This window comes from Felis catus, chromosome A2, assembly GCF_018350175.1.
Source record: "Felis catus isolate Fca126 chromosome A2, F.catus_Fca126_mat1.0, whole genome shotgun sequence".
Classification (NCBI taxonomy): Eukaryota; Metazoa; Chordata; class Mammalia; order Carnivora; family Felidae; genus Felis; species Felis catus.
In genome coordinates, this window is record NC_058369.1 from 13,204,269 (window position 1) to 13,228,140 (window position 23,872).

General features: G+C 55.4%; 1 protein-coding gene across 3 annotated transcripts; it reads left to right on the forward strand.

Moving 5' to 3' along the window:
• Positions 1-5,970: 5,970 nt before the first annotated feature.
• On the forward strand, positions 5,971-23,664 carry MAP1S (microtubule associated protein 1S). 3 transcript variants are annotated; one of them, XR_006591309.1, is made up of 8 exons: positions 5,971-6,127; positions 7,426-7,527; positions 8,995-9,077; positions 10,083-10,223; positions 10,884-13,239; positions 21,642-21,877; positions 22,704-22,936; positions 23,311-23,664. XR_006591309.1 is itself a non-coding variant. In XM_023247163.2 (7 exons), the coding sequence occupies exons 1-7, from the start codon at positions 6,007-6,009 to the stop codon at positions 22,857-22,859; spliced, it is 3,195 nt and encodes a 1,064-aa protein (XP_023102931.2). In that variant the 5' UTR covers positions 5,971-6,006; the 3' UTR covers positions 22,860-22,944. The 3 variants fall into 3 exon arrangements, 2 of the variants coding, with proteins under 2 accessions (XP_023102931.2, XP_044904051.1); XM_023247163.2 differs by lacking the exon at positions 23,311-23,664 and having other exon boundaries at positions 22,704-22,944; XM_045048116.1 differs by lacking the exons at positions 5,971-6,127; positions 7,426-7,527; positions 23,311-23,664 and adding an exon at positions 9,626-9,827 and having other exon boundaries at positions 9,063-9,077; positions 22,704-22,944.
• Positions 23,665-23,872: the final 208 nt, after the last annotated feature.

Consider the following 23,872-nt stretch of genomic DNA (forward strand, 5'->3'; position numbering starts at 1 on the left):
TTTGCAAGCGCTGTTTCACCGCCACGAACTCCCCTTCCCCTCTCTTCTCCTGGGTAAACTGCTTTCTTTCCTGCTCTCAGTTGAAAAGCCTCCTCATCCTGAAAATCTTCCCTGACCCCCAAGACTGGCTGGAGAATTCCCTGTGTTCTCCTCATACCAGTTTTCTTGTCTCTCTCCCAATCGGGTCAGCAAGCTCCTTAAAAGCCAGGATGGGATCTCGGAAAACGTCGTCTCCCCATTGCCTGGTAGGTGCCGAGGTGCTCAAGAAACCTATGTCAAGCGGAATAATTACTGAATTAATCTGGTATTAAAGATTAGGGAGCCCTTGGCCCTTCTGAGAACACTGAGCTAGGCGCTTTGAGGGCAGGACGCTGCTGGCCCGGGACAGTCTGGCACACCGTGTGCACTCAACACTTGTGTGTGGGAGGAGGGAAGGGACGTACGTCATTTCTGAAGATGACGCGTGCTCACTACTGGCTCGGAGCATCATTTCTTGGTCCTCTGCAACCCCCAGGGACCTAAACCGGTCCAACCAGTCACCTCCCTCCCACTCGCTCTCGATCTAGGGCCGGCCCTCAGGCGGGGTTGGGCGTGGCCTGAGGGAGAGGAAGGGGCGGGAACTTGTGTCCTAAGCCATCATTGGGTGGCCGTGGCGCTGTCTCGTCCAATCCGCCTTGGGGGTGGAGTTTGGACAGGTCCAGGGCAGGTGGGAAGAGAGGGAAGGAAATCGCCATTTCTTTTTAAATGTGTGTGTGTGTGTGTGTGTGTGTGTGTGTGTGTGTGTGTGTGTGTTTTAACGTTTATTTATTTTTGAGAGACAGAGAGAGACAGAGCACAAGCGGGGGAGGGGCAGAGAGAGAGGGAGACACAGCATCTGAAGCAGGTTCCAGGCTCTGAGCTGACAGCACAGAGCCCGATCCGGGGCTCGAACTCACGAACAGCGAGATCGTGCCCTGAGTCAGATGCTCAAGCAACTGAGCCACCCAGATGCTCGACCTACTGAGCCACCCAGGTGCCCCAGGAAATCGCCATTTCTGGCGGCGTCTTTGAGTTAATTGGGGAGGGAGCGGGAAGGGCTGAGAGTCCTCGCAGAGGACCGGATTATAAACAAACAAAATGCAGCCCCCTCCACGCACAACCCCCTTCCTTCCCGCGCGGCATCCTGGCGACTTTGCGGAACGAACTGACGGCAAGCGGGCCCCCACCTCCACCAGCCTACTCCCAGCTAAGTGTTTAAGAGCCCAGCTCCCAAAAGGGAGGGCATCTGGATTCGAATCCTGCGTCTGTCACATGCTGTCTGTGTGATATTGGGCATGTCACTTACTCTGTCTAGTCCTCAGTTTCCTCATCTGTACAGTGGGATGGGTAGTGACATGTGTTAATCTGTAAAATACTTGGAACCATAAAATGTTTGGAACCAGCTCGCAGTTGTTTTTACAGTTCACGTTCCATGTCCCTTCTTCTCCCACACTCTCCTTGGCTCCTATGGCCCTCAGAGTAAAATCCACACACCTTCCTGTGACCAGGGGGCCCTGTGTGGCCCAATCCCCACCAGCCTCCCTGGCCACACCTTCCTGAATCTCCCTGTCACACCATACAGCCTCTCTGTGGTCTCCGAGTCTTCCCACACGCCCAGTCTCTTCTGGCCACAGGGCCTTTGCACATGCTGTTCTCCCCCACAGGAAGTGCTCTTCCTCCTCCGGGTGCTCCTTATGCTGTCCCGCAGTGTGCTCAACTCCTCCTCCTCCCTCAGGTCCTGACTCAAGTGCTGCTTCCCCCAGGAAGTCCTCCTAGATCTCTTCAGATCAGGTAAGGACCTCCCTGTTCCGGTCACAGGTCTCAAATGTCTCAAATGCATAGACCTCCATCAACAAGTCCTCCTCCATCACCATCACACCACCAGGCCCATAGGGAAGGGTTATATGTTTTTCCTCCCATATATCTCCCCTAGAGAGACATAAGCTCCACTGGTGGGAGGTGGCTTGGAGGAGGTCCAAGCATCTCTTTGAGGCAGAACCATGTCATCTTGGCCTCATTTAACCCAAACAATATATTCCAAGGCAAAAACATTCAGCACCTGCTGCTTCTGCTCTGGAGGAGCAAATTGGAGCCACACCCTCCTCCTAGGAGACCCCTGTTGGGCCCTGAAGAACACCCATGTTCCTTCCCTCCAGGGCATCTTTATGCTCTCCCTCTCCTTGCAGCTCAGCCATGACCTTTAGGGAGTCTGTGTCTGGTTCTGACTCCCCCAGCCCGGGGACTCCTTGGGACCAGGCTGGGGTGAGATTGGCACAGAGGTTTTGGCTGGAGGCGTTTGCTGAATTAACGAATACACCTTCTGCCCGGTGAACTCCTATGCACTCTTCAAAAGCCTAGTTCCAATGTCCCTTTTTTGAGGACACCTTCCCTGTCTCCCCAGACAAAGCCCTCACTCCCCCTACTCCCAATTCTTCCAGCTCCTGGCCCCACCCTCCAGCCCAACCCTGACTCCACAGGGCTAGGGGACATCTGTGGACAGCTCTTCCTCCTGCAAACTGAGGTCTCCTTGGGGACCAGGACTGAGACCTCTTAGGGGCACGGGAAAGTTGTCAGGAAGTATTTACTCAGCAGATCAATGAACACATGAATGAGTGAATGAATGAATAACTGTTTCAGGGCTTGGAGTCAGTTGTCCTGGGTTCGCATGCTGGCCACTGAATCTGTCCCTTGACCCCTCTGAATCTCACTTCCCCATTTATTAAATGTGTTTACTCAGAGGGGCGCCTGGGTGGCTCAGTCGGTTAAGCATCTGACTTCGGCTCAGGTCATGATCTCACGGTCCTTGAGTTTGAGCCCCGTGTCGGGCTATGTGCTGACGGCTCGGAGCCTGGACCCTCCTTCAGATTCTGTGTCTACCTCTCTCTGACCCTCCCCCATTCATGCTCTGTCTCAAAAACAAATAAACGTCAAAAAAAAATTTTTTTAATGTGTTTACTCAGAGACTTTGCCCCACGTTGCTGCAAGGATGAAATTAACAATACATAAAGCACACAGCCTCGGGGACCTTAGGCTTCCTCCAGTCCCAGCCCTGTGCACCCAGGACCAGCAGTTTTGTTCCCCTCCCCAGCGCCCAGAACTAGTGTCCTCGACAGGTACACTTAATGGATGCTGAAGTACAGGGTTGGTGAGAGGGGTAGAGGAAGGAGGGAAGACAGGCAAATATTACAAAGGCTGAAACCTGGAGTGCCTGGGTGGCTCAGTCGGTTAAGCGCCTGACTCTTGATTTCAGCTCAGGTCATGATCTCGTGATTGTGAGATTGGGCTCCGCGTCAGGCTCTGTGCTAGGCATGGGGACTGCTTAAGATTCTCTCTCCCCCTTTCCCTCTGCCCCTGCGCCCTCGAGCTCTCTCTCCTTCTCTCAAGAAAATGCCTGAAACCTAAGGGTTGCTGAGGACGGAAGTGGTCTGGCCTCCCTCACGGACCACTTGGGCAAGCAGTCTGGCCGTCTCTTACCCCATCTCCAAGCCATCCTTCCCCTAGGCATTTACTGGGAGAGAATGAGGTATAGTCACCGTGAGACAGGTACAAAAAAGGCTCAACACAGGTTTATCCGTGATAGCCCCAAACTGGAAACAACCCAAATGTCCACCAACAGGTGAAATGAACAATTAGTGAGGCGATGAAAGTTTTATGGAGCTAGTATTAAGTGAAGGTTATACCACACTGGGAACTAAATGTACTGTCACTGAATGACAGACTTTAAAATCCTTAAAACGATAGGTTATATGTTTTTTGTGTTTTGCCACAACGTTAAAAAATGGTACCCAAGAATACTCCAGAGCCATGAAAAGGACCAACGCCAGCTTCTCACCGTAACATGGGGAAACAAGGGAAGCCAGATCCAAGAACACATACCCCCTGAGATCCCCTTTAATGTGAAGTTCGAAACCAGGTAAAACTCACCTATCATGACAGAGGTCGGGGCAGGGGAGGGGAGAATCAACTGGAGAGCCCCAAGAACTACCAGGAGCTGGGAATGTCCTAGATCCTGACTGGAGTGTCATTGCCCTTGTCCACCTCCCCGTTTAACATTTGTGAACTTGACCATGTGTATGTTAAGCCTCAAGAAAAAAAAATGTTAAAAAGAGAAAAGAATTGCCAGGATGAGAAGACAAGAATGTCCATCAGTCCTGAGGGCTAAGGGTTCCATTTTCCCCACAAATGCTATTATCTGATCCCTCTAGGGACGGATGACCTAGAAACAGGCCTGGAGCTGGGTGGGGACAAAGGCAGGAGGGCAGTGACCTTAGTCTTGTGTCTGGGATTTCAGAAATGATCCCCAGATGCTTCATCTCTGGGGAGTTGCTTCCCACATTCCCCATACGAGGGTCCCCAGTCTGGATGACATCATGAGACAGGAAATCGTCAGGACTCCAGAACACTCAGAACACCAGCCCCCAGAGTCCTTGGAGAGGACCTTTCCTCCCAAATCAGACACCCTGGTGAAGACACATTCTCACACTTCAGGGCCCTTTAAGACAAACTAGAATTAATTAGCAACAAGGATAACTCACAGCCTTGGGCAGAAGGAAGAGCATAGACTTCAGTCAGAAGGTCCTGGGTTCAAGTCCTAACTTAATCACTACACGTGAAGGAATAAATGAATGGTGGAGAGATGGGCTTTTCATCCCCATTCCACAAGGCTTTATGATGCATTTCCAGGATGTTCAGCCTTGTCCTACAAAAGGCTGGGGGTCCAGAGAGGCCTCTGCCTGGCCTGGCCTCCAACGAGCTCCCAGCCTAGTAGGGGAGACGGAGCCTGACAGAGACACTCCCATTCCTATTATTGCTCAAAGCAATAATACAATAAATCACAGGCAGCCAGGACACAGGGGAGGCAGCTAAGAAGGAGGGACTAGGGTAGAGGAAGTATGCTAGGGCCAAAAGAGAGAGAGGAAGTGGAGTACTAGAACATTAGACAGCACGTGGCCAGTGACTGTTACACACTGACCAGGGAGGAAGCTGGGCTGAACGACCCCAGATAATGAAGGGCAGCAGAAGGCCAATCCTGCTTCCCAGGCCTTTTCACTTCTGTCTTGATTTGTTTTGTATACCTCCAGAGATGGAGGCCTCAGTGCCAAGAGAGACGGCCCAGCCCTCCCTGGGCACAGGCAACTGTCAGAAAGTTTGGTGCAACATGATTTTTTTTTTTTAAAGCAGTGACCACCATAGTTAAAAGGGCTGGGTGCGATTGTTTGGGGAGGAAGGGTTACTACCGACGTGAGGCAGGCAGTCGGCACCTGCTGCAGACTGGATTTAAAATCAGACTCCCTTGGATTCAGCTCTCTGCTCTCTACTTAAGGGGCTCATGACTTCATCTCTGCAAGCCTGCTTCTTCTCTGAAACGACCATGATAACATCACCTACCTCATAGGTTTATTCATTGAGCTAATGGAGTAAAATGCCTGACACATAGGTGCAAGCGTGTTCCCCTGCGCCAGGGCCCAGAGTGCTCTGGAATGTGTCCCAACCACAAATGTACTTTCCTACCTCTAAAGCGGTGCACATGCTCTAACTTGCCTCAAATGCTCTTGCCCCACCACTCATACCTAGCAAACTCCTACGCATTCCTTAAAGCCCTAGCTGTAAGATACCGCTCTTTTCTCTGTTCAAGCCCTGACCCAGGGACCTAGGGGCATGTGGGCCTGGTTCTCACTGGGCCCACTCTTACGTGCTGAGTTCCCTGAGAACACGTGGTGGGCATGCAGTCAAAGCTTCTTGAATGAACGAATGGATGGATGGACGAATGAATGAATGATCATTTGGGAAGGGTGGTCAAAGCGGAGGCCCAAGAGCCTGTCAACCACTTCGGTGCCCACGTCCCCAGCTCCCAAGACCTGAAGGGGCCAGCGGTGGCACACGAGGGGCGAGGGGGCTTCCGGGCGGGGTCTTCAGGTCTTCCGGTACGGCCCCTTTAAGGGGCGGGGCCAGTGGGGTGGGCGCTCGGAGCGTCAGTGCGGCGCGAAGATGGCGGCGGCGGCGGCGGGCCCCGGGGCGACCCAGGCACCGAGCTCGCTGCTGCTCGTGGTGGGCGGCGAGTGCGGGTGCTCGGGGCTGCTTGCTTATGTGCTGGAGGAGCTCGAACGAGGTCGGGTTGGCCTGGGGCCACGGGGTGCGAGAGGCGGGCGCTGCCGCGCGTCTCGGCCCGGGGGGGGGGGGGGGCGGCCGGGCTGGGGGCGGGGAGGCGATGGGCGGCGGCGGGATCCTGGGGGCCCAGAGGCTCGGTCTTCCTCACGGTTAGGCTTACGGCGCGGGCAGAAGCCTTGGGCGCGCACGGAGGAAGCGGTACCCGGGCCTGGATTGGGCTGCCTCGCCCCGCCCCGCCTCGGGTGTAGCCCGGGGACGGGACCGGGGCCCGGGCTTTGGGACCCGCGCGATTGGGCAACACGGGCGACGGCTCGGCTTCCCGCCCAGTGGGCCCGCCGAGGGGAGGGTGGGGTCGCCTCGAAGCCCCGGGTCATAGCAGCTGGGATGGAGAGACTGGGCCTGGAGCCCCGGGGCCCACTTTCCGTTGCTCCACTAGGAGCGTGCTAATTGGGGTGTGGGCGGGCGCAGCCTGCCCAAGGGATTTGGCATCTGGGGAGATGAATCATGTAGGTGCACCTGCGAGGTTCACCTGCAGCCACTTGGCACAGGCGTCGTGCACCCCACACCGTGTTTGGAGGGCATTCATTCCCCCCCCCCCCCATTCAGATGGGCAGGGCCTTCGGTCTGACGCCTGCAAAATGGAAAGGCAGCGCACATCTCGGCGTACTTGGGAATGTCGTCGTCTGTGCCCATGTCCTCCCCCACCTCCACCCCGCCCCGTGCGCAGGGATAGTGTGGAAACCACAGGTTCAGCTCTGCCCTCACGGTGCTAATAGTCTGATAGGGTGCAGGGTCCAAAATGGGTGAGGACAAGTTTTAAGCTCCCAGGCGGTCAGGAGTGCTCAGAAGGATGCGGAGCGCTGAGGGCCTAAAGGGTGGGTCGGGAGACAGAGGGAAGGACCTCCTGAGAGCGGGAAGAGCTGGTGCAAAGGCCAGGAGGTGGGAACATTCCTGGCAGGGCAGAAGGGGCTGTGTGACAGTGGTGGGGGTGGGGAGATGATGGAGGGGACCAGATGACTGTTCAGGAGGTGGGGGCTCTTTTGTTGATGTTGTGAACCTTCTCTGTGAAATGCCAAATTAACGCTTTGGGTCCCTTGGTGCGGATGCAGAGAGAACGCCAGAGGCACCTTAGGTGGCTCTGAGTCTCCAGGCTGTTGCGTACAGGGGGCAGGTTGAGGGGAAGGGGCTGGGATGGCTCCCACCTGCCAGATGGTAGTTAACTGACACATTGCGGGAGCTGGGGAGCCTATTGACTTCCTGCCTCACTTCTCCGGCCACCACCCCCCTTGCCCCCAACAGGCATCCGGTCCTGGGACATTGACCCTGGCATTTGCAGCCTTGATGAGCAGCTCAAGATTTTCGTGTCCCGGCACTCTGCCACCTTCTCCAGCATCGTGAAAGGTGAGACTGGAGACTCCCCATGTCCCAGCCTCTCCCCTTCATTGGGCAAGTGTTCTCTGAGTGCCAGCTGTGTGCCAGGCACGGGGGAGGGTTCGGGTATGGCTGTAAACAACCACAGTAACAATACAGCCGAGATCTGTCAAGTTGGAGCAGGGCTGGGCCCCGACCAGCACTGCTAACTCCCTTCGTCACCAACTCCACACATGGCAGGAACTCGTATTTTTGTCCCCATTTTGCAGATGAGGCAGCTGAGGGGTGGGGGACAGGGAGACCTCCAGGAAGTGGGCTTTTTGGATGAGAGGTGTCTGGGGGCTGATGTGTCAAGTGGAGGGAAGGGCCCGGGCAAGGTGAGAAGATATTTGGAAAGCGAGGGGCTGCTGAGTGGGCCTGGAGGGTAGAGTGTGGGCCCCGTGTGGCAGGGACTGTGTATGGTTTGTGGCTGTGACCCCTGTACAGTAGGTGCTCAGTGGATGGGGAGCTGGGAGAGGAGCAAGATTGAGGGAGGGGTTGGGACGCCTGGGCCAGCCCCACACGGCCCAGGATGACCCACAGAACAGAGCAGCTAGTGGGCGGGTTCCGAGTATCACCGGCAGCCCCTCTTGCCTCAGCCAGCCTGTTGAGTCACCTCTAGGCCGCTGCAGGAGGGGAAGGAAGTGTCCTTCGCCTCATTGTCCCAGCGGTTCCTGGTGGCTTCCTGACCCCTCGCAGGATTTGGGGGTGGAAAGGGGCTGGAAATCCCATCGGTTCTGTGTGACCTTGGCGGCCATTTCCTCTCTCTGTGCCTTGGTTTCCCCACCGGAATGGGGCAATATCCGTACACGATGATAAGCGTGTGATAAACTGATAAAGGTTGACCAGTGCCGAAAGGTCCTTGCCTCTCTAGCCTTAGGCCTGGTGCTCCATTTCCGAAACCTCTGGGCTCTGAGGGACAGATGAGGGTTCAGATCCCGGAATCATCCCCACTCCCCTCTTCCTGGCCCGTGAGGCCTCCCTGGCCCCATGCTCCCCCATGCTCCCCTCGCTCTAGCCTCACCCGCCACTTCCTGATCCTCACTTGGAGCCCAGTCCTGCCTCAGAGCCCTTGCCCGTGTTTTGCCCTCCTCCTGGTGTACCTCATTGGCCCTCCCTGGGCTCAGGCTCCTTACCTGTATGGGGTGACAGTGACGTCCCCCATAGGGCTGACTGCTGTGAATCGGGGCCTGTAAGCAGGGATGGCCTTGTTGTCACTGTTTCCAATGTGAGGCCTGCCAATGCTGGTTTCCTGTTCTGGCCTCATCCTGACCCGCAGCTCTACCACGTGCCTGTTGATTCTCAGATGACCCCCTGGCTGGGGTTTCCCGGAAGCAGAGTCCCGGAGGGGCTTGTGACTGCCTGGGGTCACACAGGGAGGCAGGGCTCGACACCGGGACCGCCTGACCCTGTGCGCGAGGCCCAGCCCCAAACTCACAGAGTCCAATACCCCCACAGGCCAGCGGAGCCTGCACCACCGCGGAGACACCCTGGAGACACTGGTCCTCCTGAATCCATCAGACAAGTCCCTGTGCGACGAGGTAGGGAACAGTCATCCGCAGGGGGCAGGCTGTCGGGACCGGCACCATCCCAAGTCCTGACTTCCCGCGTCCCTGACTTTGTGCTGTTTGAAATTCTCTTGACACTCAGCAGCCTCACCCCCTCCTTCAGGAAGTCTCCCTGGATGGCCTCAGCTTCAGCTTGTCACCCCCTCGGAGGTGACGGTGGGAGGAACAGGTGAAGTCAGGGAAGACTGGAGTTTGCGAGGAAGGTCTGGAGGCAGGAAGGCAGGACTCGGCTGACGTTTGCATCTTGTGCCTCTCTCGCTGGCTGGGCCCCCCAGGAGTTGTCTGAATTGACTTTTTTTTTTGTTTTCTTTGTTTGTTTTTTAGTTTACTTATTTATTTTGAGAGAGAAAGTGCGTGAGAGCACAGAAGGGGCAGAGAGGGGGAGAGAGAGAATCCCAAGCAGGCTCTGTGCCGTCAGCTAAGACGAAGAGTCGGACGCTTAACAGACTGAGCCACCCTGGAGCCCCCGAATTGACTTCCTAATCCTTCTAATTCATGGACATCTTATGCCCTTCTCCTAGTTACCCATAGGAAAAATGAACAAGATGAAGCCCAGGACGCCCCTCTAGAGACCCCGGTATAGGTGGATTCCTCTGATCAAAAATGTTCCGTTTTGTTCCCTCGAGGAGCTCTGAAGGAGATAGAGCCAGACACAGATACACTCTTCTCCATGGCCTTGAGGCTGGGCCAGAGAGAGAGTGGGCTCCAGGGAATCCAGAAAGGGTATGGTGGGCTTCTAGGAAGAGGAGGCCCCGGAGCCTGGCTTTGTAGGAAGAGCAGCAGGAATTTGTTGGGGGAAGGGTGTTGGGCTCAGCAGGAGGCCCGGAGGGTACCCTTCCAGCTTCTAGTTGAGTACTGGGGTGGGGACAGGGATTCGGGTGGTTGTATGTAGATTTGGGGCTGGGAGCCGTCTCAAAGCAGGGTGTAGGCCTTGTCACGGCACAGAGTGGGGCCTTTAACAGTCTCCCCCTTCCTCAGCTCCGGAACCTTCTGCTGGACCCTGCCCCTCATAAGCTGCTGGTATTGGCTGGGCCCTGCCTGGAAGGGACAGGGGAGCTGCTGCTCCAGACGGGGGGCTTCTCGCCCCGCCACTTCCTCCAGGTCCTAGGGGACAAAGAGGTAAGCCACCTCCTCCTCGTCTTGCTTCCCCTGGCTCTGAGTTCGGGCTGTGCGGCCCTAGTGACCTGTCCCTCTCTGCACCCCATCCCTTCCTCTGTGGAGCAGCAGCGGTGACACATGTCCCTCCCATTGTCGGGCCCCAGTTCCCTCACCCACGACGGTGTGTGGTTTGAGGCTAGGCCTGTAGATCAGCAGACATCCCAGAGACCTCGAGTGGCACCCCAGCTTCCAGGTCCCAGCTGGGTAGGGTCCTTTCTAAAGTCCTTCGTCCGGGTGTGGCAAATGAACGAAGCCGGCCGATAAACCACCTTTTTCCATTGTAGAGAGTGAGGTGACGATGGTGAGCTAAGAAGCAGAGGTGGGGAGCATGGAAGGTGTCCCTGGAGGGAGCTGTGCTGTAGAGAACAGCAAGTGCAAAGGCCTTGGGGCAGGGAGAGTGAGAGGGGAGGGGAGGGGAGGGAAGCAGGTGGTGAGTCAGGAGCATGTGTCTCTGCGACCGTGGGGATGGCTGAGTTTTGTCGTAATGGTGACGAGGGTCGGCCAAAGGACTCTCCCAGCCCCAGGAATCAAGATGGAGGGGCCCTTGCCCACTATTCCCGAGGTACTGGGTGTTGCCCGGCTCCAGGGGGCTTCTTAACCGTCACCCCCGCCCCTCTGTAGATCCGGGATCTTCTGGCGTCCACACCCCCACCTGCAGACCTGCCGAAGCTCACCATCACCTGCCCAACCTTCGGTGACTGGGCCCAGCTGGCACCTGAGGTGCTGGGCCTCCAGGGCGCGCTCCGGGTGCAGTGGAACCCACCCGTGCAGCTGCCGGCTTCCGAGGGCCTGCGCCAGTTCCTGGAGTACGTGGCTGAGTCGCTGGAGGCCCCGTCTCCCTTTGAGCTGCTCGAGCCGCCAGCGTCCGTGGGCTTCCTCAGGCTCGCCCGGCCTTGCTGCTACATCTTCCCCGGCGGCCTCGGCGACGCCGCCTTCTTCGCCGTCAATGGCTTCACCGTGCTGGTCAACGGTGGCTCCAACCCCAAGTCGAGCTTTTGGAAGCTGGTGCGGCACCTGGACCGGGTGGACGCCGTGCTGGTGACCCACGCTGGCGCCGACAGCCTCCCGGGCCTCAACAGTCTTCTGCGGCGCAAGCTGGCCGAGCGAGATGAGGCGGCGGCCGGCGGGGGCTCCGGGGACGACAGGCTCCGCAGGCTCATCTCCCCCAACCTGGGGGTCGTGTTCCTCAACGCCCGCGTGGCCATCTCGCGTCTGGTGAGCGGCGAGGACGAGGCGGAGCTGGCCCTGAGCCTCTTGGCCCGACTAGGCATCGCGCCCCTGACTCTGAACCGCGGGCCGCTCCCGGCCGAGCCCACCGTGCTCTTTCAGAAGATGGGCGTGGGCCGGCTGGACATGTATGTGCTGCACCCGCCCGCGGCTGGTGCTGACCGCTCGTCGGCCTCCGTGTGCGCCCTGCTAGTGTGGCACCCCGCGGGCCCCACCGAGAAGGTGGTGCGCGTGCTGTTCCCCGGCTGCACACCTCCTGCCCGCCTCCTGGATGGCCTGGTCCGCCTGCAGCACCTGGGGTTCTTGCGAGAGCCTGTGGTGACCCCCCAGGACCTAGTGGGGCCTCGGCGAGCTGAGAGCAAGGAAAGCGTGGGCTCCCGGGACAGCTTAAGAAGAGAAGGCCGGACAACGGCACCGGCCAGGCCTGCCCCGGAGCGCCCTGTGGGGGCCCGGAAGGACCCGCCTCGAGTCGAGGCCCCCCGCAGGGCTGAGAAAGAAGCCAGGCTCCCCCGGGAGGTGAAGAAGGACCCCAAGCCAAGCGTCCCTCGGACCCAGCCCCAGGAGGTGCGCCGGGCAGCCTCCGCTTCGGTCAGCGTGAAGAAGGCGGGTGCCCAGGCCGCCCCCAGGCCCCGCAGGGCACCCAATATCCCCCGCCCGGGCGTCCCGCCGGCGGAGAACGGGCCCCACAGCCCCCCCAGCTTCCGCTGTGGAGAGGCCAGCCCGCCGCCGCCAGAGGCCTGCGGCTCCCCCGCCTCCCAGCTGGTGGCCACCCCCAGCCAGGAGAGCAGCCTGGAGCTGGGGCTGAGCCCGGCCGGGGAGGACGGCGGCACCTTGGAGGAGAAGACGCTGGAGCTGCTTTTGGGTGCCAGCACCCCCCGGCCGCGTACACCCTCGCCTACTGGAGCCCACCAGGGCCCGGTGGAGGGCAGCGGGCGGCTGTCGCTGAGCCCGCTGCGGGGCGGGGAGGCTGGGCCGGATGCCTCGCCCACGGTGACCACACCGTCACTGCCTGCCGAGGTGGGATCCCCGCACTCCACGGAGGTGGACGAGTCCCTGTCCGTCTCCTTCGAGCAGGTGCTGCCGCCGCCGCCTGCCACCGCGGGCGAGGCTGGGCTGAGCCTCCCCCTCCGCGGCCCCCGGGTACGGCGATCGGCCTCCCCGCACGACGTGGACCTGTGCCTGGTGTCACCCTGTGAGTTTGAGCACCGGAAGGCTGTGCCCGTGGCGCCCGCGCCCGCGTCCCCGGGCAGCTCTGATAGCAGTGCCCGGTCCCAGGAGCGGGCGGGGGCCCCGGGAGCTGAGGAGACCCCACCCACCTCCGTCAGCGAGTCCCTGCCCACCCTGTCTGACTCGGACCCCCTGCCTGCCGCCCCCGGCATCGCGGACTCGGATGAAGACATGGAGGGCGCAGGGGTCCCTCGCCGTGACCCGCTGCCCGAGCCCCTCAAGTTCCCCCCGCCGCTGCCCACCCCACCCAGCATCTGCATGGTGGACCCCGAGGTGCTCCCCCCTGAGCAGGCCCGGCTGACGGAGGGCCACAGCCGCACCCGGAAGTCCGGGGTTCGCCCTCACCCCAGCACTGCCGCCTCCAAAGCCACTCCCGCGACCACTGCCAAATCCAAGGGACTGGCCGGTGGAGACCGGGCCGGTCGGCCCCTCGGCACCCGGAGCGAGCCCAGTGACAAGGGAGGTCGGGCACCCCTGTCCAGAAAGTCCTCGGTCCCCAAGACAACCACTCGGGGCCCATCCGGTAAGTACCCAGGGGCTGGAGTCCTACAGCAGGGTTACCGGCCCAAGTCTTTGTTCCCTGTTTGCTGTGTGGCCTCAGCCACGCCTGCCACCCTCTCTGGGCATCAGTTTCTCCTACAAAATGGAAGCTCTGGCTCGCTTGTAATTCCGAGGCATTCAAGCAGTGCCACCCGCGGAAGCATCACGTGAGCACATCTGTCATCATGAGGTCGCTAGCGCCACAGCGAGTAGAAACGGGTGAAATTAATTTTAATAGTATATTTAACCTGTTTGCGTAGAGATTCCCAAGCCCCCCACCACCAGGCTCAGTGTTGCAGTCAGGACTCGGGATGCAGTCCTACTCTTGGCTCAGCTGTGTTGGAGCAAAAGGATACAGAACGGAATCGGCAAAGAGAAGGGGCACTGGGACGGGGCCTCTGGGGGGGGGGGGCAGGCACAGGCTTGTAGAGTCGTCTCCCAGCGTGGTCCCACCGTGTGCTTAATGCCCGAGCAGCGTGCCCTGGTGACCCATACGAGGTGGTGTCCACCAGGGATGCTCGTTAGAGACTGAGCGCCCAGGGTGTTGCTGGTCGCGTTGGCACCCTCTGCCTGACATGTGCCAACATCCCAGACTCCTCAGCAAGGGTGAAGCAGGCGTTCAGCCTGAGCCACGCTGCTGCGGAGCAAACAGGCGCAGTGAGCCACTCTTGTCACTTAGGGGTGGGAACCTTTCTGAAGTCCAGGCTCCCCAGACTCCAGCCAGGGCCACCCCGTAAGCAGACCTACCTAAGGATAGCAGTTTTAGGTACGCTGCGGTAACTTTTCTTCCCGGTTTTCCTTAGTTGTGATGAGATCTCTTAACAGGACATTTAGCACCTTAGCCATTGCTAAGCGCACAATTCCGTAGCGTTAAGTATGTTCACATTGCTGTGCAACCAGCCCCACCAATTGGTCTCCAGGGCTCCTTTTTCTCTTGCAAAACTGAAACTCTGTCCCCATTAAAAACTAATTCCCACTCCTCCTCTCCCAATCCCCGGCACCCTCTGGGTCTGCTTTCTGTTTCTATGAATCTGACTCCTCTCGGGACCTCCTGCAAGTGAAATCATACTATATTTATCTTTTGTGACTGGTTTATTTCACTTAGTATCATGTCTCCATGGTCCATTCACGTTGTAGCCTGTGTCATAATTCTCTTCCCCTTTTTTTCGTTTTTAAGAATTTCCTTCCTTTTTAAGGCTGAATAATACCGTGTTGCACGGATGGACCAAATTTTATTTATCCGTTCATCCACTGATGGACTCTTGGGTTACTTCTGCCTTTTGGCTACTGTTGAATAATGCTGGTATGAACATGACTGGACAGATATCTCATGGAGACCTTACTTTCAACTCTTTGGGGTATATTCGCAGAAGTGGGATTGCTGGATCACACAGTAATTCCATTTTTGAGTTTTTAAGGAACCACTGTGCTGTTTTCGACAATGGCTGCACCGTTTTACATTAATGCCACCAGCCGTGCAAAGAAGGTTCCAGTTTCTCCACATCCTCACCAGCACTTGTTATTTTTTTGAGTAGCTACCTGATGAGTGTGAGGTGACACCTCATGGTGGTTTTGATTTACATTTCCCGAATTAATGATGTTGAGCATCTTTTCGTGTGCTGTTGGCCATTTGTATACCTTTTTTGGAGAAATGTCTGTTCAGGTCTTTTGCCCCTTTTTGAATAGGGTAGTCTTTTTGTTGTTGGGTTATGAGAGTTCTGTATATATTGTGGATATTAACCCTTTGTCAGGTATATGATCTGCAAATATTTTTTTCCCATTTCTGTGGGGTTGCCTTTTTATTCTGTTGATCGTGTTCTTCGCACAGAAGTTTGTAATCGTCGTAAAATCCAGTTCGGCTTTTTTTTCTGCCTGTGCTCTTGTTGTCACATCCAAAAAATCATTGCTAAATCCAGTCGGGTGAAGCTTTTGCTTTGTTCTAAGAGTTTTATGGTTTTAGCTCTCACATTTTGTTCCAGGATAAATTGAGTTAATTTTTGTCTGTGGTGCTGAATAAGGGTTCAATTTCATTGTTTTGTACGTAGACCTCCGATTTTCCCAGCACCATTGGTTGAAAAGACGGTCCTTTCTCCTCTGATGGTCTCGGCATCATTGTCAGAAATCATCTCATCACATACGTGAGGGTTTATTTCCGGGCTTTCTGTTCCATTGGCCTATCATGTGTCTGTCTTTTTTTTTTTTTTTTTTAATGTTTATTTACTTTTTAGAGAGAAAGAGGAAGGGCCAGAGAGAGAGGGAGACACAGAATCCAAAACAGGCTCCAGGCTCTGAGGTGTCAGCCCAGAGCCCGACGCGGGGCTTGAACTCACAAACCGTGAGATCATGACCTGAGCCGAAGTCAGACGCTTAACCGACTGAGCCACCCAGGCGCCCCTATCTTGTGTCTGTCTTTATGTCAACACCACACTGTCTTGATTACTGTCCCTTTACCATAACTTTACAGATCAGGAAGTGTGAGTCCTCTAACTTTGTTCTTCAACATTGTCTTGCCTCCTGGACTCCCTTGAGATTCCATATGAATTTTAGGATGGTTATTCTATTTCTGCAAAAAGCCATCGCTGGCACTTTGATCGTGACAGCACCGAATCTGTAGTTTGCCTCAGGTAGTGTCAACGGCTCGGCGGATATTAAGTCTCCTAATCCACAAACATGGGATGTCCTTTCTGTGAATTTTTATGTTTTCATTTCTTTCGGCGGTGTTTTTTAGTTTTCGTATATTTTGTTTTCTTGGCTAAATTAATCCCTAAGTATTTTATTCTATGTTAATACTATTGTAAAGACAGTTGTTTTCTTAGTTTCCTTTTCAAATCGTTCACCATTAGCATATAGAAGCATAATTGGTTTGTGTGTGTTGGTTTTGTGTCCAGCTACTTTGCCGAATACATCTATCCTAACAGATTGTGTGTGTGTGCGTGCGCGCGCATCATCTTAGAGTTTTCTACACATAAGAGCGTGTCATCTGTGATCAGAGATAACTTTAATTTTTTTCTTTTCTTTTTTTTTAATTTTTTTTAACATTTATTTATTTTTGAGACAGAGAGAGAGCATGAATGGGGGAGGATCAGAGAGAGGGGGAGACACAGAATCCGAAACAGGCTCCAGGCTCTGAGCTGTCAGCACAGAGCCCAACGCGGGGCTTGAACTCACGGACCACGAGATCATGACCTGAGCCGCAGTCGGACGCTTAACCGACTGAGCCACCCAGGCGCCCCTAATTTTTTCTTTTCTAACGTAGATATCTTTTCTTTTTCTTGCCTGATTGCTCTGGCTAGGACTCCTAGTACTGTGTTGACTCTAAGTGGCAAAAGCCAACATTCTTGCCTTGTTCCTGCTCTTAGAAAAAAAGCTGATAGTCTTTCACCATTGGGTATGATGTGAGCTGTGAGTTTTTCATACATGGCTCATGTTATGTTGAGGCAGTTTCATGCTATTCATAGTTTGTTGAGGGTTTTTATCGTGAAAGAGTGTTGAATTTTGTCAAATGCCTTTCTGCAACAGTTGAAATGATTGTGTTGTTTTATTCATTCTGTTAATGTGGTCTATTATATTGATTTTTCTTTTCCTTTTAAGACTTTATTTTTAAGTAATCTCTACACCCAACATGGGGCTCAAACTCACGACCCTGAGATCAAGAGTCGCATGCTCCACCTACCAAGCCGGCTGGGCGGCCCATATGTGTGTGTGTGTGTGTGTGTACACACACACACACATACTTTTTTTTTTTTTTTTTTTAAGATTTCATTTTTTGGAGTGTCTGGGTGGCTCAGTTGGTTAGGTGTCCGACCATGAGGTCATGATCTCACGGTCTGGGAGTTCAAGCCCCGCACCAGGCTCTGTGCTGACAGCTGGGAGCCTGGAGCCTGTTTCGGATTCTGTGTCTCCCTCTCTGTCTCTGCCCCTCCCCTGCTTGCACTCTGTCTCTCAAAAATAAATAAACATTAAAAAAATGGTTTTTAATTTCATTTTTAAGTAATCTCTACACCAAACGTGTGGCTATGTTGATTTTTCATATGTGGAACCATCCCTGCATCCCAGGGATTCCCACTGACCAGTGTCTGATCCTCTTAATATGCTGCTGAATTTGGTTCGCTAATATTTGTTGAAGATTTTTGCATCAAGGTTCATAAGGGATATTGGTCTGTAGTTTTCTTTTCTTCGTAGTGCCTTTGTCTGACCTTGGTATCAGGGCAACACTGGCCTCCTGGAATGATTTAGGACGTGTTCCCTGCTCTTCAGTATTTTTGGAAAAGTCAGAGAGGGATTGATGTTAGTTCTTCTTTAAATGTTTGGTAGAAACAGGCTCAGGAGGATTTTGATTACTGATTCAATCTCCTTACTAATGATAGATCTGTTTAGCTTTTCTGTTTCTTTGTGATTCAGTCTTTGGTAGGTTTTGTGTTTCTAGGCATTTGTATGTTTCTTCTTGGCTATGCAGTTTCTTGGTTGTACAGCTGTTCAGAGTACTCTCATCATGCTTTTTATGTCTGTAGAGTAGGTAGTAGTGTCCCCCTCTTATTTCTGAACTTATCAATTTGAATCTTCTCGCTTTTTTCTTAGTCTAGCTAAAAGGCTGTCAGTTTTGTTAATCTTTTTTTTTTTTAATTTTTTTTTAACGTTTATTTATTTTTGAGACAGAGAGAGAGAGACAGAACATGAATGGGAGAGGGTCAGAGAGAGAGACACACACAGAATCCGAAACAGGCTCCAGACTCTGAGCTGTCAGCACAGAGCCCGACGCGGGGCTCGAACTCACCGACTGCGAGATCGTGACCTGAGCCGAAGTCAGACACTCAACCGACTGAGCCACCCAGGCGCCCCCAGTTTTGTTAATCTCTTTGAAGGACCAACTCGTGGTTTTGTTGGTTATCTTTTGTGTTTTTCATTCTCAATTAAAAAAAAATTTTTTTTTTAACGTTTATTCATTTTTGAGAGACAGAGCATGAGCAGAGAAGGGACAGAGAGTGAGGGAGACACAGAATCCAAAGGAGACTCCAGGCTCTGAGCTGTCAGCACAGAGCCCGATGCGGGGCTCGAACTCACGGACCGCGAGATCATGACCTAAGCCAAAGTCGGACGCTCAACCGACTGAGCCACCCAGGCGCCCCTCTATTCTCAATTTTTAAAATCTCTGCTCTAATCTTTATCATTTCCTCTCCTCTGTTGGCTTCAGATTTACTTTTGTTCTTTTCTGGTTCCTTAGGTTAATAGTTAGGTTGTTGCATGGAGATCTTCTCTTTTAATATAAACACTTATACATAGAAACTTGCCTTTTATCTCTGCTGTCTCTCAGAGAGATTCTCTTTCAGCAGTTGGACTATTCGTGTGTCTCCTACTTGGAATTTGTTGAGCTTCTTGGACGTTTACTAACGCCATTCATCAAACATGGGAAGCGTGGGGCCATTATTTCTTCAAATAATCATTCTGCCCCTTTCCTCCCGGGACTCCACATGTGTATGTCGGCCCTCTCGATGGTGTCTCACAAATCCCTCACGCTGCCGTTCACTTTCTTCGGTCCTTATTTCTCCCTGTTCCTCGAACTTGTCCTATCAGAAATCACTGATCAGAAATCACTGTGCTATTGTCCTATCAGAAATCACTGTTCACATCATGAATTGAATTCCTCTGGTGAATTTTTCATTTCGGTCATTATACTTTTTAGCTACAGGATCTTCGTTTGGTTTGTTGTTAAGTTTTCTCTGCCCTTAGTGATGTTTCTGTTTTTATTCACACAACGTTTTCTTGCATGTCTTCCTTTCTGTGAGCATTTTTAAGTTGGTTTAAAGTCTTTGTTCAGTAAGCCCACCATCTGGCCTTTCTCAGGAGTGGTTTCTGTTGATTTTTTTTTTCTTTTTTTTTTTTTTTACCTTGGGATATACTTTTCCTGTTTCTTTGTTCGCCTTGTGATTTTTGCTGTTGTTGAAAACTGGACATTTGAGTTTAATAATGTGTTAACTCCAGAGATCCAAATCTCCCCCTTCCCCAGGGGGAAGGTTTGTGTGGCTTCTTTGTGTAAATTTTTTTTTTTTTAATGTTTGTTTATTTTTGAGAGAGAGAGAGTGTGAGCGGGGGAGGGGCAGAGAGCGAGAGGAAGACACCGAATCGGAAGCAGGTTCCAGGCTCCGAGCTGTCAGCCCAGAGCCCGACGCGGGGCTCGAACCCACAAGCCGCGAGATCATGACCTGAGCCGAAGTCGGATGCTTAACCGACTGAGCCACCCAGGCGCCCTTTCTTTGTTTAATTATCTTGTGCTGTTTCTGTTTTCATGAGCCTGCACCTTTCTGGGTGTGTGTGGTGGTTTTCCCAAATCTCCCATATATACAGTGGCTTTTTTTTTTTATTATTATTAAGTTTTTCATTTTAATTCCAGTATAGTTAACAGCTATGTGAGTTTCAGGCGTAGAGGATAACGATTCCATGCGGTGGCTTTTGAACGGCTTAGTCCTTACGTGTCTGGCTCCTTAAAAGGGGAAAAAGTGAAAAACCAAGTGGGGAGGGGTAGATGGGAGAAAAGGAGAAAAAAATGTTCCCGTTCTCTCGATCTCCTGGGAGTCAGGGAGAGGCTGCCAGCACAACTCTTGTCTGGAAGGGGAGACGGATTCCCGGTGCTTCCCAGCTGCACCGTCATCCCCCAGGTCCTCCTGCCGAGTTCATACTCTGTACGCGTGCTATGATCGCAGAATATTCCAACATGCCGTCGCTATGAAAGATGACTAGCTAATTCCCCTTCTCGTGGCCACGCTGAGTCTCGGGTGCCTGGTGTGCGCTTTGCACCGAACCCCAGCTCGTGTCAGCTCGTCCCTGCCACGTTCCGGTGCTCGGTGACCACGGCGGAGGGCACTGCGGGCCTGGAAGTACCGGGGGTGGTGGGAAAGCAGCGGTGATGACTTGAGCTGGTGTCCCCGAGTGCTTGCTCACCCGTTGCAGGTGCCTTGGTGGCCCTGCCCTCCGGAAGCTGACCGATGTCCCAGGCTTCTCTCGCCCCGTGGCTTGTCATTAGTTCCCAGCCTCGGTGCCCCCCTGAGCTGCCCCCTCTTATCCTCGTTGGGCACTTTCCGGGGGAGACACCTGATGGGCCCCTGTGAGCTTTAGCAGCTCAGGGGTCCCCAGCCCAGAGTGCTACCCAGGCCTGTGGCCGAGGCTGGCACCTGGAGGCTGGGAGTCATCCGAGCCCCTGTGTGCCTGGGCGTTTGGCCCCTTGAGGGTCTCCTTCTCCCACTGCCTCGGACAGACTGACCCTCTGCTAGTGTCGGCAGACTGTGTCTTAAAAGGGCCAGAGGGTAAACGTTGCCAGCTTTGCAGGCCAGGTGGTCTCTGTCCCAACAACTCGACTCCGTGCCGCGGCAGAACAGCAGCTTCGTATGGCACCCAAAGGGCGTTCCGGTAAAACTGCGTTTACGAAAGCAGGCGCTGCTGTAGTTGGCCGGTCCCTGCCCCACCCCGTCCTCCTGTCCTGCGGCCTCTGCCCATGTCGCCCTTGTCTGGCTGTTCCGCCTCTGCTGCTCCTGTCTCCCTTGGGCTCGTCACGGCCATGGTGGCTTTCTCTTCTTGAGACTTGAGATCCTCACCGCCACTGTTCCCAGCTCTGAGTGAGGGATGCCGCCTGCCCAAAGCTAGGGGATTCGCTCACCCCGCAGATGCCGCGGCAGCCCTCTGGGCCCACGCCCTGAGCCAGGCAGTGTTCACGGTCCAAAGATGTCAAGCATCTGGCCGGTTTCCCGTGCCTCAGATCCCGATTTGTCCTCAATTGATTATGATTATGAGACACTCGCCTGGGACCGGTGGCCTCATTCCCCTTTGCATAAGCTCTAGGTTCAGGGCCACGGGTGAGGCTCTGAAAGCAATGCCACGTCCAGTCTCCCTCTTGCAATTCTGTCCTTCCCACACCCACTCTGTCTCCCCATTGCCCTTGGGGGCAGGGATTTTTGTCTGTCTGGGTCACTGGCACGTCCCCAGTGCCTAATGCCCGGGAGGACTTGATAAATGCCCTTTGAGTAATTGAGCAGATGGATGCTGCAGAAGCGGCAGATTGTTCTAGATACTGGCTACCTTGGGAGCTTAAGCTCTAAAACCCCGTCTTTCTGGAAGCCCTCCCTGATTGCCTCCTCCTACCCTCCTTACCTCTGGCCCTGGGCATGTCTGTGTCCAGGGACCAGCCAGGGAGGGTCCGAGCACTGAGGATATGGCCAGGGGTCTTTGCAGAGTTCGTTGAGTAACTTCCCATGCCAAGGAGAGCTTTAAGATAGCGAGATCAGGCCTCCTCCTTGAGGAGGGAGCCACTCAGAGAGATGTAGACAGAGGTGGGAGCCCCTTCCCAGGCCCTGGGTCCCAGGAGCTCAGGTCTGACCCCGTCCTTCTTGCCCGCAGGGTCAGCTGGCAGCCGGCCAGGTGGGTCAGCAGCCCCTCCCGGCTCCCCCGTCTACCTCGACCTGGCCTACCTGCCCAGCGGGAGCAGCGCCCGGCTGGTGGACGAGGAATTCTTCCGAAGGGTGCGTGCGCTCTGTTACGTCATCAGCGGCCAGGACCAGCGCAAGGAAGAGGGCATGAGGGCTGTCCTGGACGCACTGCTGGCCGGCAAGCAGCAATGGGACCGTGACCTGCAGGTGCGTGACCACCCCGGGGCCCCAGACAGTCTTGGCACGAGGTCAGGCCGCACACCTCCTGGTGTGTTCCTGTTGAACTTAGTCCTGGGAGGTCTGTGTGACCTTCACCCGCCCACAGAAGAGGGGGTGGGGCTCAGAGAGCCCGAGCTGTGTCCCCAAGGCCACGGGAATGAAGGCAGGTTCACGGGTCCCACCAGCTCTCAGGACTCTGTTCCCGTTGTCCCCTCCGTCTGGAGCAGCCTGGATGAGGGTGCAGGACGGGCCTGGTTTGATCCGCTTCCCTGACTCCTGGGCTCTTAACCATCCCAGTCACGAGAATTGGCCAGGAGGAATAGGCGAGGTGTCCACGTAGCTGCGAAAGTTGAGAATTGATCCTGTGGGCTGGGGCTGTCCCCCAAGGAAGCCTTGAAGCACATCCTTGAAGGGTGACGCAAGTCTGGCTTGAAGGTGCCTGGCCACCCATTCGGCGTGTGAGGTGCCGACGCCCAGCCTCTCAGGGAGCATGCGCAGCCCCTGTCCCCCCCGCCCCCCCGCACCCCCTCCCACCGCACAGCTTGTCGGGAGCCAGGACGGAGGGTTCCGGGCACCGGGCGGAGGTAGGGCAAACTTGGTGTGTGCGAGGGAGGAGCCGGAGAGGGGCCCGGGTCCTTTGGGTGCCGTGGGGACAGGAAAGGACCTCAGGGATGGGCGGGTGCAGACAGCAACTGTGCACAGAGCAACTGTGGTCAGAGAAGAAGGGCCTCAGATGCCGGGGGTGGAGCAGGGGCCTGGGCCCAGAGGTCACAGGTGCTCCCCCTCACCGTCAGCCCGTCTGTCCCACCCACAGGTGACCCTGATCCCCACCTTCGATTCCGCGGCCATGCACGAGTGGTACGAGGAGACACATGCCCGGCACCAGGCACTGGGCATCACCGTGCTGGGCAGCAACAGCACCGTGTCCATGCAGGACGAGGCCTTCCCCGCCTGCAAGGTCGAGTTCTAGCTCGGCGCCTGACACCCGCCCCCGCGGCCCGGCATCCGCCCCGACCCTGAGATTCACCTGCGTCACAAATAAACCAGGTACTCCACCCGGCTGTGGCCTCAGTTCCTTCCGCTGGCGGGAGACTTGGCAGCCTCCGGGACGGTCATCGCCGCCGTGTCGGCCCCCAGGTCAGGCGTGCTCCGGCCTCCGTGTCGCAGGCCGGAAAAGCCGGGCCCGGGGAGGGGGTGTGCCTTTCCGGTAGTGACCGCCGGCAGCCGGTGCCCGCCGCTGACCGCGGCCCTCCGGCCCGACCCGGCAAGCGCGGGAGGCCGATTTTTCCTGGCGGGGAGGCTGGAACCCCTGAGGGCAGCCGGACCCCACTCTGCCACACAAACCGGCCAGGGACGGGGTGAGACTGGAACCCCAGGCTCTGGGCTCCGAAGCGATAGAACAGGTCACTCTCCGTTCCTAGAGATACCTCATGCTCGTGGCAGGAGAGTCACATGCCACAGGGAGGCCTTAGAGGAGAACCTGAAACCCAGAGATTGCAAAACATCCATTCCCGAAGAACCCCTTGCCTGCTCTCTGCACGCGTGGAGATAACCTAGCTAGAACATTAGACGAGGTGCCCTGCGTCCTGGGTTGAACGGCGACCCGAAAAGCGTACGTCTGAGCCCTGACACCTGGTATCTGTGAGTGTGACTGTGTCTGTGTCTGGAGACAGGGATTTTCAGATGCAGTTAAGTGAAGGCTCTTGAGATTCTCTGGATGGGCCCTAAGTCCAGTGACGCGTGTCCTTATAAGAGACAGAGGAGGTGACACAGAGGGGAAGAGCACGCGGAGATGGAGGCAGAGACTGGGGTGATGGGGCGATGGGGCCACAGCCGAGGAATGCTGCAGCCCCAGAAGCTGGTGAAGAGTGATTGTCCCCTAGAACTTTCTGAAGGAACCGACCCTGTGCACGCCTTGATTTCAGAGCTGGGCCTCCAGAACTGCAAGAATGAACTGTTGCGTGTGGGACCTTGTGACGGTCC